General features: G+C 37.1%; 1 protein-coding gene across 1 annotated transcript in view; it reads right to left on the bottom strand.

The window, feature by feature from the left end:
• Positions 1-2,383: 2,383 nt before the first annotated feature.
• Positions 2,384-21,993, bottom strand: part of NSL1 (NSL1 component of MIS12 kinetochore complex) — a 38,103-nt gene continuing 18,493 nt past the window's right edge. The window contains exons 5-6 of the mRNA XM_020899822.2: positions 6,362-6,429; positions 2,384-3,864 (exon numbers count right to left, since the gene is read on the bottom strand). Of these exons, the coding sequence (XP_020755481.1) occupies positions 3,586-3,864; positions 6,362-6,429 (347 nt within the window). The 3' untranslated portion in view covers positions 2,384-3,585. The remainder of the gene's footprint in view (positions 3,865-6,361; positions 6,430-21,993) is intronic.

A 21,993-nucleotide genomic window follows, 5' to 3' on the forward strand; every position in this document is an offset into this window, starting at 1 on the left:
GCTCCCTCACAGCCACCTGCCCTGTTGAATTCTCTCACTGCCGGCCATCTTCCTCCCTCATTATTTCCCTAAAATAGTCAAGATTGCTCAAATGCTGCCTCCTCCACAAAGACTTCCATGGCTTCGCACCAAAGTTCCCCCAAATACACCTATGTAGCATTTGCTGCAGTGCATGATCACTGTTCTCCTCACTAGAATATATGACTCTTAAAGTTTTATCCTATGAGTGTTTTCACTTCTTTTGACAAACCAAGTATTAATAATGCTTATGGAACGCTCACTATGTATACTATGTGCCAAGTACTAAAGACTTCATATTATGAACTCACTTCTCACAACACTATAAGGTTGGTATTACCGTCACCCCCATGTTATACATGAGAACACTGTGGTACAGAGAAGTTAAGTATCCTGCTCAATTCTATTTAATAACAGTAGAGCAGAAATCTGAATCCAAGTGATCTGGCTCAGAGTCTATGCTCTGAACCTGACTTCTGAACTAAGTAGTGACTACCAGGTATCTGTTGAGTGGATTAATGAATGAATGAATGAAAGTATATAGGGGGAAAACAAAGGCCTTCAACAGAAGTCAGACAAGCTCGGTTTTACAGATAGCTGCATTCTGAAGCAAAGTAAAAGTCTGATTTCATTGACTTTGTTCTCTATGCAGCCCAAGCCATGAAGGCCCAAGGAAAGAGGTCTAGGAAAAGATTTCTGCTGTCTAGTGTTACGGACCAAACATTTGCGTCCCCTCAAAATCCATAAGCTCTAAAGTGAAAGTCGCTCCATCATGTCCGGTTCTTTGCAACCCCATGGACAAATTCTCCAGGCCAGAATACTGGAGTGGGCAGCCATTCCCTTCTCCAGGGGATCTTCCCAACCCAAAGACTGAACCCAAGTCTCCTGCGTTGCAGGTGGATTCTTTACCATCTGAGCCACCAGGGAAGCCCATAACCTCGCCCCAAGTGTGGCTGTATTTGGAGACAGGCCCTCTAAGGAGGTAATTGAGGTTAAATGCGGTCACAGGTATAGCTTTCTAACAGGATTCATGTTCTTATGAGAAAAGACACCAACACCTCCCCAACCACCAATGCATGCATGAAGAACAGAAACTGAATTTGCCTTGATTGTGGGCTTCAAATCTCCAGAACTGTGAGAAATTAAATTTCTGTTGTTTAGGTCACCCAGTCTGTGGTATTCTGTTACAGCAACTCAAGCTGACTAATACAGTTTCTAATGCCCGACGTTTGGAAAACACAGATATCCTTTCAGTGTTTTCAGGAACCAGCTGCTTTAAATATTCTCTCTCCCTTGAAACTGGATTTGACCTTCCTGTGTTTTGCTTGTTTGTCTGACTGTGGTTTTTGTTGAAAGGAAATTTTAAGACTCCGTCCAATCCAGCCTTCTTTTTACCATAGGTATGTCACTATTTGATATTCTATTTTTTTCCTTCAATATTCCTTGCAACTACAGACTTTTTGACTTTTCATCACCTGAGCAAGCTAATTCTCAGTCTATGAAGAAATTCAATTTCTCTTCTTTTTTTAAAAAATATGTATTTGGCTGTACCAGGTCTTAATTGCAGCATGGTGGATCTTTTTAGTTGTGGTATATGGGATCTAGCTCCCTGACCAGGGATCAAACCTGGGCCCCCTACACTGGGAGTACTCGAGTCTTAGCCACTGGACCACCAGGGAAGTCCCTCAATTTTTCTTAAAAATACTTATCAATTAAAAAAAATACTTATCAATAAATTACTGATATCAGCCATGTTTACCTTAGTTAACAATGCTAACATATTTTCTTTCCTAACGGTATTTCATTTGGAACTCTGCTGTAACTGTGGAGTAATACTTCGAGCTCTCTAAAAGATTTCAAGTTTCAGCTGTTTGTCTGAGGGCTTTAAAAAGAAGAAACTTTTTAATTATAAAAATTTCCAGACCCAGAAGTAGAAAGATTATAGCTTCACACAGATCCAACATTATCAAGATTTTTGCCATACTCACTTCATCTATTCCTCTCCTTTTTTCTTGGCTAACATAATTGCAAGCAAACCTAAGACATCAAGTTATTGAACTCTATGTATTTCAATATGAATTTCTTAAAAAGGAGACTTTTTTTTTTTTACAGAAACACAATTCAGTTATCTAATCTAGAAGAATTAACAATAATGCTTTTGCTTGCATGCTTTTGAGTGAAACTATTCATACAGACTTTTGTACTGGTATTATGAAAAAGTGTGACATTAGTATAGCAATATTCTGTAGACTCCAAACAGTTTTACAGTGAAATTTAGTTATGTGCAAGGTGTTGACCTACCATCCAACTAAAGCTGAGCTCCAGAAGGCCTGAGACAAGTCTTAAAGATACACAGGATCAAGGCTGTAGTCTTTGTACATTTTAATAAAAATACATTATTGTATACAAATATACAGATCTCAAGTTGTAACACTCAAATTCAGGATGCAATAAAGTAGCTGTTTTCTTCACTGAGACAGACTTTCTCGTTCATGATTATTAAGACAAAATGAACAAGAGAAGTACATTATTTTCCAACCTCGTGATTAGTAAATTCCTCTGTAAAGGCATGAAGGTATACAATCGTTTGTAAGAAAACAGCTGGCAAATTATATGGCCATGCCTACATTGTGTTAATGTGAGTAAGAGAAACAATAAGAGCTAGAGAAACTCTACTTAAATGTTCAGCAGTATAGGCAATACTGCTTTCTCAGACTTCTTTGTACCAATGATTATATACTTGATATGTAAATACTCTCAAATGTAAAATAGTTCAATATGATTGCATCTGTATTTCTTCCACAGTGACAATTTGTTTAATGTATTAATCTGATATATATTTTTGAACTGGATTCATCTACAAAAAATAATGAGAAATCCTGAAAAGAAATTATTCATTCCAAGTCAACTTATATTTAAAAGTTAATCTATGGAAAACAAAAGTGTGGGTAAGAAACACCAGCTACATGGCAAGTTTTATTTCTAAGAGAAATTCTTACACAAATAATCATCTTCTTTGTCTTACAAAACAAAACCAAAAAAATTCTAAAATTAATCCCACAAATTCAAATTAGTGGAACTTAGAGTAACAAAGTCAAAGCCAGTCTTGTCATCTGCATGTTAATTTGATAAAGCAACTGCACTGGGGGAGGTACCCAAGAAAACAGCTGCATCTGCTACTGTGCAGAAATGACGATGACTTTCAGCCCTTAAATAAAGATAACTGCTACAGCTCTTTTTTAAACAAAGATGTGTATCTGGGAAACCCAGTGGAATATGTTACTTCTGAAATTCCACAAAAGCTGTAAGGCAGCCAAGTGCTGATGGTATTTAAGGACAGTAAAAGTTTGCACTCTTAATGACTGTTGACAGGCTTTGTGCCAATATTCAAACAACATGCTTTTCATGGACTACAGATAAAATACTACATCATACCCCAGCATAGCGCCATTCTATTTGTATTAAGGAATCACTAGTTATCTGCAAACAAAGTCCTGTCCAGGCATTAGGCTGTAATCTAAATGTTGACAGTGCCTAATTTCACCTCTTAAGATGAACCAAAAGGGCTTATGTATCAAGGTTAATTCTCTTTGGCCGCAATGGATACCATTTTCTCTGGGGGCAGTCTTTAGTTTGCTTTCTTCTCAGTACCAAGTCAGTAGTTGTCCTAGTAGAAGTCTCTGCCGGTGTGGTTTCTATTTGTGCTATTAAGCTCTCGGGTTTAACATCTGGTTTCCTACAGCAACCGGAGAAGACCTCCTGGTGGACTCTCTGGAGCTGGATGAGAGGCTGCATCTTTAAAACTTGGGAAAATCCATCTCCTTGTTCAATTAATGCAGGTAAGGACTTAAAAAACAAACAACAGTAATACTTAACATTAATCTCAGGCTGAAACACAAACACAGAGATAAGTACAACACTCAAGTATTTAAACTCTTCAGGTCAAGCCCTTTTCCAAAACCTAATTTTTTAGGTCACAGATAATCGACATTACTTTAAAATACCAATTTTAGTTGAGGAATTTTAACAAAAAGCTAAAGCTAAAAAGATATATTCTATTCCTATTTTATAATGCCTGGTAGTAAAATAAAACTAGTAAAACAGGAGGTAACAGGGACTTCCCTGGCAGTTCAACGGTTAAGACTTTGTCCTTCCAATGCAAGAGGTGCAGGTTCAATCCCTAGTAGGGGAACTAAGATCCCACAATGCCTCACAGCGAGGAGAAAAGATTAAAACACACACACACAGGAGATAACAGAATTTCAGAGTTAAAAAATCTAATGTCTGGAATTCCATATTTTAGGATAGTACGTATCTTAGAAATCTTAGAGGAGGCATCAGTGCATTTTTCCTATAAAGGCCTATAGAATAAACATTTTAGGCTGTGAGGGCCTTTACATTTGTCACAATTATTCAACTTTCCCGTTGTAGTGTTAAGAGGCCATGCATGCATGCATGCTCAGTCACATCCCACTCTTTGCGACCCCTTGGACTGAAGCCCACCAGGCTTCTCTGTCCATGGAACTTTCCAGGCAAAAACACTGGAATGAGTTGCCATTTCCTACTCTAGGGATCTGCCAGACCCAGGGATTGAATCCGTGTCTCCTGCATTGGCAGGCAGATTCTTTACCACCGCCCCATCTGAGAACCCCAAAGAGGCCATAAACAATAAGTAAATTAAAGTACATGGCTCAGTTCCAAAACAATTTTATTTACAAAAAAAAAGGTGGCAGGCTGGGTTTTAACCTGGCCCACCACAGTTCACCAACGCCTGATTAAGAGCATGCTGTGAGAGAAGTGTGAGTACCAGAAAATCATGGGATCAATACACATCACAAAAGAAGGTTACAGAAAGTAATCAAGACAGAGGAGATTCTGAAGGAATTTAAAAATAATTTTCATGTACTAGAAATCCAAATGTTTTTTATTTGAGCAAAATACATGTCAAGAACATAGACAATTTTATTATAATAATATTAAAACTCCAAGTTGGATATACAGTTGATGGAAGAAACTTTCACATACTGAGGTAAGGGGAAGTCACTCTGGTTTATACAGGATTTAGTTTGAACTGTATGCTAACTCAAGCAGCCTGTCTTATGGCCTGTCAAACGTACCTTGTACTTCTGCTGTCACCAGTAAAGAAAAGAATGTGCTCATCATGCAGTTACACAAAGGGCTAAGGCGCCACCCCCCTGCAGTCACCCAAGACTGGGAGCCCCGAGGGGAATCAGGACGGGAAAGCCAAGAAGCAGCATTCTGTGCTTTGGATACACAGGCTCCCAGAGAGTTAAGATGCACATTTAAGGACAGATTTCAATGACCCCAGATTCTTGCATCTTTCCATACATGGAAAAAACACTAAAATCATTAACTTGAGATATCTGTTCTTTGTGCTTAGCACTAATCTTTCACCACGTTGCAATCTTGACAACATTTTTTTCCCAGCCGAAAAATTCATATATACTGGATCCTCCTCTACCCCTTTGGAGCAGTCCCATCAAAGCTACTGAGAAGCTCTTTCCTGGGCTATAGTTCTCAGTTTGGCTCTAATAAACCTCTTCTGCTATTCCTATTATATATTATTTACTGATTATTTGCATCAATACAGTATAATACAGTGGTTAAGAGTACATGTTCTGGAGCTAAACATCCAGGGTTTAAATCCTGACACAATTATTTATCTGGGAAATCTACTTAGCCCCTCTAGTTTCCTTATCTGTAAAACAAGGAAGTAGCAGTACTTCTCTCAGAGGAACAGCGTAAGGATTAAAGGGGGTAATATAATATATGTAAAACAGTTAGACGGGGTCTAATCCATACTAAATGCTGACTAAATGTTAGTAGTATTATCAAAATTGTTTGATGGATTTCTAACTCTCAGAACTCAAAAAATATAACCAACCTTTAAAGAAAGTTAAGTCAAAGTATTAGTCACTCAGTCGTGTCCTACTCTTTACAACCCCATGGACTGTAGCCTGCCAGGCTCCTCCATCCATGGAATTCTCCAAGCAAAAATACTGCAGTGGCTAGCCGTTCCCTTCTCCAGGGGATCTTCCCAATTCAGGGATCGAACCCAGGTCTCCTGCATTGCAGGCAGATTCTTTACTGTCTGGGTCACCAGGGAAGCCCAACCTTTAAAGAAGCCAGGTATAACACTGGCACACAGTAGGTACCTAAAAAATGTAATTATTCTGAATGTTACAGTCATTTAATAACTTAATTACAGATCTATTTAAAAGACTACTGAGAATTCCTATTACAACAGACTGAGACACATATGAATGCTAAAAGCAAATACCTAGCTACAAATGTTATTCACTTATAATTTAGTAGTAGTTACCTTCATGGCTTCACTGATCTCCTTAGCTACTGTTTCTCCTCTGCATCTCAAGTTTTCCATCCGAGGGGCTGCAAAGAAACCACCAAACAATATTTTAAGCTTTTTAATCTAATACCAAGTCATAAAAGACATGCAGATGCTATCTGGACAATAATCTGTGAGGACTCTTCACCTTTACTTAACAAGAAAATCAGAGGTTATTCTATATAGAATACAGAAGACCAGTGAAATAACATTCTCTATGTATTTGAATATGACAAGGGGGGAGGAAATAATCTTAAAAGAGTGTGGATAATATACCAAGACAAAGTACAGGATGTTGAAATGGTGAAAATTAGGAAGCACAATATATCTACAAATGAGATGGCTTTATTAAAAGTGTCAGTCAAAATAATTCCCTGCATTAAAACATTGGAAAGTGTAGGGATTAAAGCCAATAGAAAACATTATTTCCTACTTTGAAATTCCACCATAATTCAGATTACATTCAGTAATTATATCTACTTAAAAAGAATTCAGAGATCATACAGTCATACTGTTGAAAGGTGATGGAGAATAAAGAATGGATAAGACAAAAACACAAATATGAGAACTATAGAGAAGATGGAGTTTCCCAGGTGGCAGAGTGGTAAAGAATCCACCTGCCAATGCAAGAGATGCAAGAGACATGGGTTTGATCCCTGGGTCAGGAAGATCCCCTGGAGGAGACAATGACGACCAACTCCAGTACTCTTGCCTAGAGAATCCCATGGACAGAAGAGCCTGGCGAGCTACAGTCCATGCAGCTGCAAAGAGTCAGACACGACTCAGTGACTCCCAACAGAGAAGATATGTGGTTGACCTTTGTGGATAGATTCAGAGTAAGAATAAAGACAAGCAATCTAATTAAAAATCTAATACATAATTTCTTATCACTGTACAAAAAGTTTTTAATATACAGTATGGCAATAATAGGAAGTATTCAAAAATAATTTTTATTAATAAAAATGAAATTCCTACATTTTGTGTGCTTCTATTAATTCAGTAACATCTAGTTCTATTAAAAAGACAAATCTTCCATTACATATTTCCCATTAGCTTTGATCTACACACTGTACCAAAATCTTCTGCAAGTAAAAATGTTGTTGGAAATTTCTAAGTAATTCATCTTTTGAAATAAGGGAGTATGAAAGCTGTAAATGGATGTAAAACATTTCATAATCAAACTGATAAAATGCAACTCTGGTTGCAAAGACTTCTTTTTAGTTCAATTTACCTTTCCTGCATATGTAAATTAACAGAGAGAGATTATTTGAAGATACATGATGATTAAGTCAGAATGGTGGCTACCTCTAAGAGCAGCAGAATATTGACCAGTAAGGGATGTAAGGAAACTTTTTTGGGTACAGAGTGTCTGTAAAGTTGGGAAGCAGGATAAATATGTGTTAGTTACATTTGTAAATAATATAGTCAATATCTTCTTCAACTTCAAGTTACCTTTTCAAGTAAAATTTAAAGCAATGGATCTAACTGCTAAAATGTAAAAAATGAAATAAATAGGACATTTTCCTGATGTTTCAAGATTTTTGGACACTGTGACTATATTTATTGTACATATGAAAACACAATGGGCATAGTATTTGAAAATGTAATGTACTATTTAAAAATAGGTTTATCCTATGTTGAAGAAATTGTGGTACATATACACAATGGAATATTACTCAGCCATAAAAAGGAACACATTTGAGTCAATTCTAATGAGGTGGATGAACCTAAAGCCTGTTACACAGAGTGAAGTAAGTCAGAAATAGAAAGATAAATATCACATATTAATGTATATATATGGAATCTAGAAAAATGATACTACTGAAGAATTTATTTGCAGGGCAGCAGTGGAGAAACAAAGAACAGACTTATGTACATGGAGAGAGGGGAAGAGAGGGTGAGAGATATGGAGAAAGTAACATGGAAACTTACATTACCCTATGTAAAATAGATAGTCAATGGGAATTTGCTGTATGTCTCAGGAAACAAACAGGGGCTCTGTATCAATCTAGAGGGGTGGGATGGGGAGGGAGATGGGAGGGAGGAGGTTCAAGAGGAAAGGGATATGTATACTTATGGCTGATTCAGGTTGAGGTTTGACAAAAAACAACAAAATTCTGTAAGCAATTATCCTTCAATTAAAAAATGAATAAATTAAAAAAATAAATATAGATTAAAAAAAGTAAAACATAAAAATAGGTTTATCCTGTTTCCCAACTCTGCAGACAGTATCTAGATCCAAGTGGCAGTTACATGCTTTAATATGTATATATGTGTACAAATGCATCAAGCTGTGCACTGTATATTAGAGCTCAATATATACATACACATAATAATGAATGAAATCTTTTTCAACACTCTAAAGAGTTGTCTTCAGTTCAGTCACTCAGCACAGAGTAACACATGTAACTTAACAAAAAATTTTCTTCTATAAACCCACACCGATGGACAATAGCTGTTTTCCATCTGTTACACAAGCAGTAACAATGTAAAAAGTGCCAAGTAGTTTGGGGTTGCATGTAAAATGGAGTTAGGTCCCAGGCTTGAATAACTATGAACAGATTTTCATATATGAATGTTTGGTGGAATATTCTAAAGATGAGCTGGACTTATAGTATGTTTATTATTCTTGGCCCCTGATTATAAAATGCCAGCTATGCCCTCCCATTAGTGCTGTAACTAAAAATTTCCCATTTTTCAAAGAACCACTAGGGGGCAGTATGGCCCCCCCAGTGAGAACCATGGTGCTCCTATTTTTCAGAATTTTCTTGGGAACAAGAACCTTACTCTCTTGGACTCCCTCCTGCTGAACACAGCGCCTGACATGTACAGTAGGTGCTTGAAAAGTATGATGTATGAAGGCCATGACAAAGATTGCTATGGAGGCACAAAGGTGAGGTCAATCCAAATAGGGAATTGAAAGGAGAGTAAAAACTTCATAGATGTTGTAAGAGCTGCCTAGACTAAGAAGATTTCGTACTGGGTGGCTGGGGGTGAGTGGAAATAGGAGGTGGGTGGGAGAGGATGTGCTGTACCAAAACAAGAGAATAAATCAAAAAGGAAGAAAACACAGGAACCAGGAAACATGATCCAAAACATAAAGGAGTAAAAGAGACTCCCAGGATGATGAGGAAAGAAACAGACGGAATGAAAGCTTTTCAGCAGGCCTAAGGAGCAAACAGTCCAGATTAGAACAGGAAGACAAAAGGCACCCAGAGAATACCTCCAAGAAACAAGGAAAGGGTTTTAAAAGTGGATTTGATGGAAGTGTTTACTACACTGAGAAGAATTTTACAGTTCTACTGAAATGTTTGGGAAAGAAACATCAGCAAACAAAGCAAAGAGAAAAATAGAGCATTCCGAAGTGGGGGGTAGAAAGGTGTTCAAGAAAGAAAATACACTCATAGTATGATTACCTGACTCATACTGAAGAACATTTACATAGTCATAACAATATCAATGCTTAATACTACTGATGATTTTTGACAAAAATGAAAGATTAAAAGTGAAGCTGATGAATGCAGCTTATTCTTTTGAGAAATTTGGCTATGAAAAGGAGAGTTCAAGTAAAAGAAATAAAAGGAATGAAAGTTTTCCCTATGCATGATCTTCTGATAGCGCATCTCTGTAGTATTATGGGCTGTCATACAATGCCAATCAATCTTACTATTAACTTTAGCAACTCTATGACGGAAGCAAGTTTCATCAGCCTCTTTTTTTTAGATGGGAAAAAAGCAGCTGTGAAAGCTGAGAAATGTATCTGAACTAAACGAATAACTGAATAAACACTAAATAGAGTTAGAAACTCACAGCACACGTTCTCCTATATTCTATATGTAACTTTCCAAACTACCACTTTGCCAGGAATTATACAATACTCATATGAATATAAGTTAACAAACAGTCAAAAATTTTGCTACAATAAAAATCTCTTAAAATAAAAAATAAATTACGCCTAGCAAAGAATTTTAAAAAGTCTAGACTTAAATTTGTTTCAACTATTAACATTTAAGTACTGTTTTGTTTTGTTTTTAGTTAAGTAAATTAAATTCCTTTCTTTGAAAACTAAGGAGCATCAATAATTTTAGGAATAAAACCAAACACACACAGATTTTAAAAAATCCAAAAATGAGGGAAAAATAAACACACAAATATGATCACTAAAAATGAAATATGTCATCTGTAAATGTATCAGAAAAGCATTCACCAACATTAACATCTGCTCAGGAATTCAAAACACACAAACTTTTCAATTCCTCACTTAAGATTATTTTAAATGAATGTTTCACTTGCTCTAACTAGTAAGAGCATACAGGTACTCCTGATAAGCAAACATCTGACTTAGGAATGTCTTACATCCAGATGGCTGGTCCCTGCCATGCAGGAGATGGACGGGCTTCCTGCAGAAGCATTCCCAACTGCTCTCTCCATCACCTTAATGGGAACACCTTCATGGCACCATTATTCATTGTCTCACCACAAACCAAGGTATCATTGAACCCAAATGATTTACCTCCAAATTCTATTTAAATGTCACACAGTGGGACTAATGTACATCTGAAGTGTGATTCTAATATTTTTCATCATAAATGTGTGGTATTTCAGCTACACTGTGTTACATGGGGCTTCCCTGGTGGCTCAGTGGTAAAGAATTCTGTAATGTAGGAGACACGGGTTCAACCCCAGGGTTGGGAAGATCCCCCAGAGGAAGGCACGGCAACCCACTCCAGTATTCTTGCCTGGAGAATCCCATAGACAGAGGGCCCTGGCAGGCTACAGTCCATAGGGTCGCAAAGAGTCAGACAGAGCTGAGTGACCGAACACACAGAGGCTTACATAGGTCTTTAAAGGGTAGCCTAGAAACCATTTGCAAATTTTTTCAGGGGGGAAATACAGTTCAAATTTCAAAGTTCAGATTAAGTATAAATGTCTGAAACGGAACCATTTGTAAGTGGGCGACTACCTGTAAATATTCTAACAACGGCTTAAGCAAGCCGTCATTACTAGGGAAAAAGAGGAACTGCCTCTAAGTCCTTTGCCTGTAGGGTCAGCAAAAGAACTATCATAAAGTCTACTACAGAGAAACTTAAAATAGATCCTTGTCATCACTACATGTTTAGTGAAGAACAGGAAATAATACAAAGGGAGTCTCGTCGATGAATTTCAAACAATTTTTAAAAAGTTGATGATATGGAAGAAATGATTAGTTTCACTAAAAAGATCACAAAAGGTTATAAATGACAAATGAAAACTCATCCTATTGGTAGGGAGTTAATTAGAAGACTGATGCAAAGATACATAAGTTCGCTCTTAAAAATGTGGAAGTTAGGCACCCTTGAGTACACTGCCTTCCTTAGTCACTTGCTTTCTAAAACACAGGGAAATGAAAAAGTGGAAATGAAAGATTGGGTAATCAACCTTGTTTTGCTTTTAGGTCACTGCACTGACTAAACTAGGAAACATGAAATTCCAAAAGCCTGCACAAATTCAGAAAGAAAAAAAAGCATTAACTGAGTGTTTCCTTTCCATTTCCACCGTATTTTATGAACACGTATGAGCAAGAATGCATAACATAGGATGTTTGGCTTGTACTAATTTCTAAAAAGGGTAACTAAAGGCATGAATAAGAACCATGACTTAAAAAGTAGCATCCCTGGTGAAAAGGAAACCAAAAACTAAGCAGTGATTTATGACTTTCTGAAAGATAACACTTTGCCACAATTTAAACCCATCTGTTTAACACATGTGCTAGGATCCTTGGCATCCACTCCCGCTTGCACCTCACCAGCTCCCTCAGTACTCAAGAATTGCATCTGTCTTGAGGTACCACATATTTTCAAACTCCTAGCTTGTGTCATCTGGTCTCAGTCAAGACTCTAACCTCCTATAATGCTCTTTCCCTCTATTCCTTCCACTGCAGCCTCAGTAGTCTCTTGTTCTATGAATACTCAAGCTCATTCTTAGGAACCTTGTTCTAGCTCTTCTAACTGAAAAGTTCTTCCTCTTGATTGTCACAAGATAAATTCCTTCTTGCTACTTCCTCAGAAAAGTGTTTCCCATCACCTAAACACATCACCCTAGCACTGTTATTTATTTTTCTATTTGTTGATACTTTCCCTCTCCCACTAGAACATAAGCTCCACAGAGCAAGGATCCTGTCTGTGTCATTCACCATTACATCCTCCACAGTGAGACTAGTTCTGGCATATAGTAGATATTCAATAAATATGTTGAATGCATGAGTGAATAGTAGTCATGCGGTTAAGTATTTACTGACCATGATGCTATATGTTGGCTTCATATAATGCAAACAAAAATGCAAAGTAAAAAGCTCATGAAGCTTTCAGTTTTGTGAGAAACCATAAACAAACAAACAAGCACATGTCGTAACAGATGATATTATGGAAATAAACAAGTATTATGATAGAAAATTGAAGAGATTACTTTTACCAGTGTGGGTAGGAAAGACCTCTCTGTGGAGGCAGCATTTAAATAAGAAAAACTGAGAAGATGTCAACCTCAGAAGTACTGGGGGAAGTAAACTCATACACTTATAATCACTTTATCTATGACAAAGGAGGCAAAAACACACACTGAATAAAAGATAGTCTCTTCAACAAGTAGTACTGGGAAAACTGGACAGCTACATGTAAAAGAATGAAATTCGAACATTCTCTTAACACCATATACAAAAGCAAACTTTGTTAAAATGGATTAAAAATCTAAATGTAAGACTGGATACTATGAAACTCCCAGAGAAAAACAGGCAGAACACTCTGACATAAACCATAGCAGTAATTTTTTTTTTTTTTTTTGTCTCCTAGAGTGATGGAAACAAAAACAGAAATAAACAAATGGGACATAATTAAACTTAAAAGCTTTTGCACAGCCAAGGAGACCATCAGCAAAACAAAAAGACAACCTGAGGAAAAAATACTTGCAAATTATGTTACTTACAGGATTAATTTCCAAAATACACCATCAGCTCATATAGCTCAATAAAAAAGAAAAAACAAAAAAAATCAGCAGAATACCTAAATAGATATTACTCCAAAGAAGACATACAGAAGGCCACCAGGCACATGAAAAGATGCTCAACACTGCTAATTATTCAAGAAATGCAAATCAAAACCACAATGAGGTATTACCTCATACCAGTCAAAATGGCCATCGTCAAAAAGGCTACAAATGATAAACCCTGGAGAGGGGGTGGGGAAAAGGGAAACCTCCTACACTACTGCCCGGTGCAGCCACTATGGAGAAGGGTATGGCAATTCCTTGGGGCGTTTCTGGTAGCTCAGCTGGTAAAGAATCCACCTGCATTGCAGGAGACTCTGGTTCGATTCCTGGGTCGGCAAGATCCCTTGGAGAAGGGATAGGATACCCACTCCAGTATTCTTGGGTTTCCCTTGTGGCTCAGGTTGTAATGAATCCGCCTGCAATGCAGGAGACCTGGGTTCGATCCCTGGGTCGGTAAGATTCCCGGGAGAAGGGAAAGACTACCCACTCCAGTATTCTGGCCTAGAGAATTCCAAGGACTGTATACTCATGGGATCACAAAGAATTGGACAAGACTGAGCAACTTTCACAGCAATTCTTAAAAAACTAAAAACAGATCTCTCAGCAATTCAACTCCTGGGCATTTATCTGGAGAAAACTGTAATTCAAAAAGACACATAGTCAACACTATGTTCACAGCAGCACTATTTACAACAGCTAATCAAGACATGGACACAAACTAGGTGTCTACTGACAAACCAATCGACAAAGATGTGGTACACACAATGGAATGCTTCTCAACCACAACAAAGAATGAAATGCCATCTGCAGCAACACTGATGGACCTAGAGATTATCATACTAAGCGAAGTTAGACAGAGAAAGACAAATACCATATAATAATGTTTATAAGTGGAATCTTAAAAAAATGATACAAATGAACTTACTGACAAAAGAGAAATAGACTCACAGCCATAAAAAACAAATGTATTGTTACCAAAGGGTAAGACGGATAAATCAGGAGTCTGAGATTAAAATATACACACTACTATATGTAAAAGGGACAGCCAACAAGGACCTACTTCCTACATATTAATAGCATAGGGAACTCTACTCAATATCTTGTAATAACCTACAATGGAAAAGAAACTAAAACACACACACACATACACACACACACACACAGCTAAGCCACCTTGCTGAAAGAGGGGGTCTACAGAGGGCTAGAACAAAAAGGAAAGCTTTTGAAATGAATCTGGAAGGGTCAGGTCACATAAAGGAATGCTGAGAAGGTTCAAGTCTATTATATATTCTTTAAAATTGGAAGACTCTAGGATTTTAAGCAGAGAGGAATGAAAGTTGATTTGTGTTTTTAAATTTCTAGTCAAGCTGGTTTTAGAAGTTCATAAACTCCCCACTTTTGTCCAAAGTACCACTGGATAAATACAGGAAAATTTTAAAGACAAATTAAAAGCATATACAAAGTAAATTTCTATGAATCAGAAAAAAGTAATAGAGAAAAAGCTGTTAAGTCAGGCTAAAGTTACAGATCCACTGGAGGGCAGATGGAAGGTAGGCAGTAAATAACCAGGAATTTGCTTCCCACAAGATAAAAAGGTATCAACATGAACCAGAGGGGCAGGAAATGGGGAGAGCTGGCCTCATACATGAAACCAAGGGCTCGAATGGAGTTTTCCTACCCTAAAAAGGAAGCTGGGCTGGGGGGAAAAAAACTGAGCTACTGAGCTGCAGCATACTTAGAGCTACACTAGTTGATGGGAAGGAGGAAATGCCTCCAAGCCAGGGCCTATACTAAGCGGCCTGCTGACTTAGTGACTAGGTCCACTATCGCCAACATTACAGGGGGACAGCAGCCCTCCCAGCATCAATTTAAGACGTGCTTCCTGCCTGGGACTGTTCAAGGGCCAGACAGAAGGCAACCACAAAACTACTAGACAGGAAGAGGGGAAAGCAGCAATGAGAAAATAAGCACATGGAAAACTTAGTCAAGAAATACTTGCTAAGCAAAATTCTTAAATATATAAAGAAATTACAACCATTAAAGACAGCAAATATAAACAAAGTCAAGGAGAGGAATTTGCTGCAGATAAAATAAAAATAGAACAATCTGAAAACGATTTTTAAAGGTTTAGGATCCTCCAGTAGCTAAAGAAAGGCTTCCCAGGCACTACCGGTAAAGACCCTGCTTGCCAATGCAGGGAAACTTGAGAGACATGGTTCCGATCCCTGGGTCAGGGAGATCACCTGGAGGAAAGCATGACAACCCACTCCAGTATTCTTGCCTGGAGATCCCATGGACAGAGGAGCCTGGCAGGCTACAGTCCAGAGAATCACAAAAAGTCGGACACAACTGACGCAACTTAGCACGCATGCAATAGCTAAAGGAAATCATAACAGACATTACAGAAGAAAAATAAATCATGAAATAAAACAAGAATAGTACAAAAATAGAAGAAATGATAAAGAAGCAAAGTTGAAAGATTAAGTTAAAGATTTTCTAGATGGGAGTCCTCAGACAAAGTATACATGGAGTTGTGAGTGGAAGATGAGAAGAGGAAGCAAAGCAAAACAAATAAAAAATACCCCCTACCCAAAACCAAAAAAAAAGTTGTGTCTATGTGTACGAAAGCATAAAAAAATCACCAATAAGCACAGAAATGAACCATATGTTACACAGTTGAATGAAAATAAAATCACAGAATAAAATATTGTATATATATAAACAACTCAAAACTCCCTATGCCTATCTGCCCACAAAGAAATGTACTGATAAAGATCTAAGATTAGACATATCAAGCAGTTACAGTAATTGTCTATTTGAGGGTGTATGATATCAGATAGAGTGGGGAAGACAAGTAGGTTGGATTTTCATTTTCTACTATATATGCACCATTGATTATTTACAAGTTAATATTACGTTTACATTTATTAAGAGCACAAAACAAAAACTAGTTATAAAAACATAACAATTTAAAATATAATGTGAGATCTATGGTAGTTGAATTGGAGGATTCTCCCATATATAAGAGTAAGGTATAGATAATCTGAATTCATAAATCACTTTTCTGTAAAATAAATTATGCTCCCCAAATGTCTAGTATGAATGTATTTCAATATGATTATATGAAAAGAGAAAAATGGATAAATGCATTCACACCAGATTAGTGCTATATCTCTGAAGGAGCAGTGGACGGGAAAGCAGGAAGGATGCCAAAAACAAAAAGTTAAACGCTACCCTTATTTTTAAAATTTTTAAAAGAACATGTATAATTATGTACTTATTTCATAAATATTTCCTGAGTGTATATACTATGTCAGATAATGATCTTAAAGCTAAGGGATACAGAAGTGGACAAAACAAAGCCCTTGTTCACAGAGAGTTTATAATACAGTGAGGGAAGGGATGAAAATAAAATAAACAGAAATTACATAATGTCAGTAAGTAGTGGGAGAAATAAAGCAGGCTAGGGTGACAGAGTATGACCAAGAGGGTCAGGAAGGATTTGACACAGAATGTCAGGGAAGACCTCTCTGATGAGGTTGTACTTTGAACAGAGCTGAATGAAGTGAGAATCAGGCAGGTAGTTTCAGATAGGAACCAGGGAGCAACAAGTGTGAAAACCACAGGGCCAGTGCATGTCTGGCACATCCTGCGTGAAACAGAAAGCACGCCGATGCGGCTGGAGCGCAGCAGACAGAGGTGAGAGAGCTGAGAAACGAGGGTCAGAGGTGAAATCTGAGGAGCAGCCAGGGCCCAGCTCAGAGAGGACCTGCAGACCAAGGGACTATGCTGGGGAGCCACTGGAGACTGCTGAGCAGGGACTGACGCACCCTGATCGTGCTTCACAAAGAATCCCCTGGACGCCATGTGGCGAACTGAAACGGACGGAGACCAGCAGACTACCGTAGCAGTCCCACTAAGAGAATACGGAGACAATGACAACAGTGGTAGAGATGCATTTGATAGGAAGTAGTTGAAATTGAAATATGTTTTCAAGGTCAAGGCAGCGAGAACTGCAGGTGGATTGAAGAGGCAGCAATAAGCAATATATTATAATACTAGTCACTGGTTATAAACATGTCAATAGTGGTTATCTAGAGTATATGACTCCATACGATTTAAACTCATTTCTTATGCTTTTAATACTTTTGGGATGTGAATGCATTTTGATATAATCAAGAAAAAGCAAGAAAGTTATTTTCATTGTTAAAAAGAGTGCACCCTAAGCATCATGTTACATAAATAAAAAATAAACACCTAACAATATTGTGCTAAAACTGTAGAACATTAAGAATACACACAAAAAATTATGAAAAATCAGGAGAGAAAATACAGGTTATCCATTAAAGAATGACAATTAGTCTCTGAGCAGACTTATCAATAACTATGAGTACCAGGCCTCCAGACTGGAAAGGAAGAAGTAAAACTATCTGATCTGTGGATCACATGATATAGTCTTTTATGTAGAGAACTCTAAAGAACCCACTAAAAAACTATTAGAATTAATAAATGAGATCAGCAAGGTTGAAAGATACAAGATCAAGATATAAACATCAATCCTATTTCTATACAGTAGCAATAAACAAACTGAAACTATTTTTTTAACTCCATTTACATCAGCAACAAAATACTGATACATGCTATAACATGGACCTTGAAACATTATGCTAATTCAAAGAAGCCATTCTTAAAGGATGACATATTACATGATTTAATTTATATGAAATGTCTAGAATAGTCAAATCTGTAGAGACAAAAAGCAGATGAGCGCTATAAAGTTCTAGACACAAATAAGAAGGAAAATTGAGAGAGGGATGTGCTTATTCAGTGGGTAAAGTATAATAAAGTCCTTTTCTTACCTAGGAGGGAACCTGAAATACTGTATAACTCCTGACTATGTTAGATAATTTTAGAACTACTGTATGCTAAAATTTTAACAGGTAACACTAAAGGAAAAGAAGCATAGCAGATAGCTTTCAAACCAGAAAAAAAAGGAAAATAAGAGACAAAGAAAAATCTATCAACATGGCAGATGGCAAAAAAGAGGAAAATAAGTAAGACTCCTACATTTGGAAATGAAAAAATATTTGGAATTAAACTATGAAAGTTCTACATGTTGAGTCTTGAGGATACGGCTAACACAGGACCTGGAGATACATTTGTAGACTTATTTACTAAAGACTGAAGTAAACTAATGAAGTGTTTCATTCAAGAAGTTAAAAATAACCCATAAAACTCAAGAAAGCAGGAAGACCACACTAAAGATAAGATCAGAACTAAAGGAACCAGAAAAGTGAAAAACAATACAGAAACTCAGCAAAACTAAAAGATGACTCTCTGAAAAGACCAATTAAAAACAAAGAAATCTAGAGCAAGATATCAAGAAAAAAGAGAAAGCAAAAACAACATTAAGAAATAAGCATATGTGGAACAGAAATTTTTAAAATTATGTAAGTAACTACCATAAAGTTTCATGCCAATATACTGAATACATGGATGAAACAGACTGTTTTTCAAACAAATATTACCAAAATTGATTTAAGAAAAAATAAAAAACCTGAAGAAACCGATAATCATTAGATATACTAAGTCAGTTTATAACTAGGCTCAGACAGTTTTATACATGAATCTTACCAACTCTTCAAAGACCAAAACCCTCTAACATTTAGAAACTGTTTTATGAGGGCAGCATAACCTTGGTGACAAAATTGGAAAGGGACAGTATGTTTTAAAACACGTTTATTTTTTGTGTGACTACAGATGCAGATATACTATAGTTTAACATAGTATACAAATATAAATAAAATACAGGTAAATTTAATTCAAGTATATAAAAGAAAAAATATACTAAAGAGTAAGTGGGGTTTTCTCTGTGAATGCAAAGATAACCATCAGAAAAATCTGTCAATGTTAATTCACCATATTAGCAGAGTTAAGAGACAAAAAGCATAAAATTTAGGGGCATAAGGGAACTTCATGAATGATGAAAACTTCTGTATCTCAACTGTGGTCATGGTTACAGAGTTGTATACATTTGCCAAAACTCAAACTGTATGCGTAAAATGGACGTACTTTTATTATATGTAAATTATACTACAAGAAAATTCTATTTTTTTAAAAAAAGTATGTATATATAAGGTCATTATAAGTAGTTATAAGACAAGCCAAAAACTGAGAGCAAATATTTACAGTGCTTATAACACTAATGTCTATAATGTGTGTATGCATGCATGTATCTTCAAGTGCCTGTGTATATGACTCAGAAATGAATAAGGAAAGTTCAAATAACCCAACCAAAGAACAGGCAAAGAATATAAATAGGTAACTCAAGGACGAACAACCTCACTTTAAAAATTTCTACATGCCCATCACATTGGCGAAAAAAATAAAGTACAGAAAACCTGATGGCAATTAATTTTTGGCAAACTGTTAATAATACCCCAGTACGGTTTGTCAACCAAGGTCTGTCTAGTCAAAGCTATGGTTTTTCCAGTAGTCACGTATGGATGTGAGAGCTGGACTAAAAAGAAAGCTGAGCTCCAAAGAATTGATGCTTTTGAACTGTGATGTTGGAGAAGACTCTTGAGAGTCCCTTGGACTGCAAGGAGATCCAACCAGTCCATCCTAAAGGAGATCAGTTCTGAGCGTTCATTGGAAGGACTGATGCTGTAACTGAAGCTCCAGTACTTTGGCCACTTGATGTGAAAGAACTGACTCATTGGAAAAGACCGTGATACTGGGAAAGACTGAAGGCAGGAGAAGGGGACGACAGAGGATGAGATGGTTGGATGGCATCACCAACTCAATGGACATGAGTTTGGGTAAACTCCGGGAGTTGGTGATGGACAGGGAGGCCTGGTGTGCTGCAGTCCATGGGACTGCAAAGAGTTGGACAAGATTGAGCAACTGAACTGACTAAAAATTAGTGGTAGGTACAAAGATGTTCATTATGTTATTCTCCTTATTTTCTATATGTTTGAAATATTTCAAAGGGTTTTTTTTTTATAAAATCAACTCTGCCTGATGGAAATGCAATGGACTGGAAGAGAACAAGAGTGAAACAGAAGACCTTAAGGGAAGCATGTCTAGAAATCTTAGCTAGAGTGATGGTGACCTAGATTAGAGGTAATAGCAAAGTGGATGAATGTGAGATTGTATTTCAAAGGAATAATTTGTAGGACTTCTTGATGGACTACATATGAAGAGTTCAGGAGAGGAAAGATTCAAGGCTGACTTCTGACTAAAGCAATACAGAGGTGAAGGTGTTATTTACTCAGATGGGGAAAACCAGGAAAGGAATCAGCTTGAGGACATAAAGGAATATTGCTTTATGTTCATCTCTTATTTCTACTCAGACGTAAGCTCTTTATGAGGAGAATCTGTCCTATTTATCTCCATATCCCCCAAAGTTCCTAACATAACTATGCCAAATCATTGTCGTACACATGGGTATGCATTCTCTCTGATTTATCATACTCCACATACGTCAGAAAGAAGAGAGTGAAAAAGCTGGCTTAAAACTCAATATTCAAAAAACTAAGATCATGGCATCCGGTCCCATCATTTCATGGCAAAAAGATGGGGAAACAATGGAAACAGTGAGAGACTATTTTCTTGGGCTCTAAAATCACTGCGGATGGTGACCGCACTTGCTTCTTGGAAGAAATTAAGACACTTGCTTCTTGGAAGAAAAGCTATGACAAACCTAGAACATATATTAAAAATCAAAGAGATTACTTTACCAACAAAGGTCCGTCTAGTCAAAGCTATGGTTTTTCCAGTAGTTATGACTGCATGTGAGATTTGGACCATAAAGAAAGTTGAGCACTAAAGAATTGAAGCTTTTGAACTGTGGTGTTGGAGAAGACTCTTGAGAGTCCCTTGGACTACAAAGAGATCAAACCAGTTCATCCTAAAGGAAATCAGTCCTGAATATTCATTGGACAGACTGATGCTGAAGCTGAAGCTCCAAAACTTTGGCCAACTGATGAGAAAAACTGACTCACTGGTAAAGACCCTGATGCTGAGAAAGATTGAAGGCAGGAGGAGAAGAGGACGACAGAGGATGAGATGGTTGGATGACATCACCCACTCGATGGACATGAGTTTAAGCAAGCTCTGGGAGCTGGTGATGGACAGGGAAGCCTGGTGTACTGCAGTCCATGGGGTTGCAAAGATTCAGACACAACTGAGCGACTGAACTGAACCAAACCAAATTGATGACAAATTAAGTGTTACTAGGTTAATGTTTTTTATCAAATACAGTGACTGCTATGATTTTAACCAACTTCAGCCTACATTTGCTTCCCTTTCTGTTTATCCCATTGGCTTGGGACACTTTGGAAGGGCAGGGGACAAGTTAGAAGGTAAACCAGAATTCAACAAGGGTGAGGTATTCAAAGCCGTAAGTATAGAAATTCCATACAAATAAATCAAGATCTTAACTGTTTCATAAATACTTCAAAATTGGTACTTTAGAGTGCCAAAGGCAAATTCCAAAATGTCTCTTAGGAAAATTGTTACAAATTTTTAAAGGTAAGAATACAGCTATTTAAAAATAGGTATGCTCCACATTTTTAGCAACGTTA

This window comes from Odocoileus virginianus, chromosome 11 (assembly GCF_023699985.2).
Source record: "Odocoileus virginianus isolate 20LAN1187 ecotype Illinois chromosome 11, Ovbor_1.2, whole genome shotgun sequence".
NCBI lineage: Eukaryota > Metazoa > Chordata > Mammalia > Artiodactyla > Cervidae > Odocoileus > Odocoileus virginianus.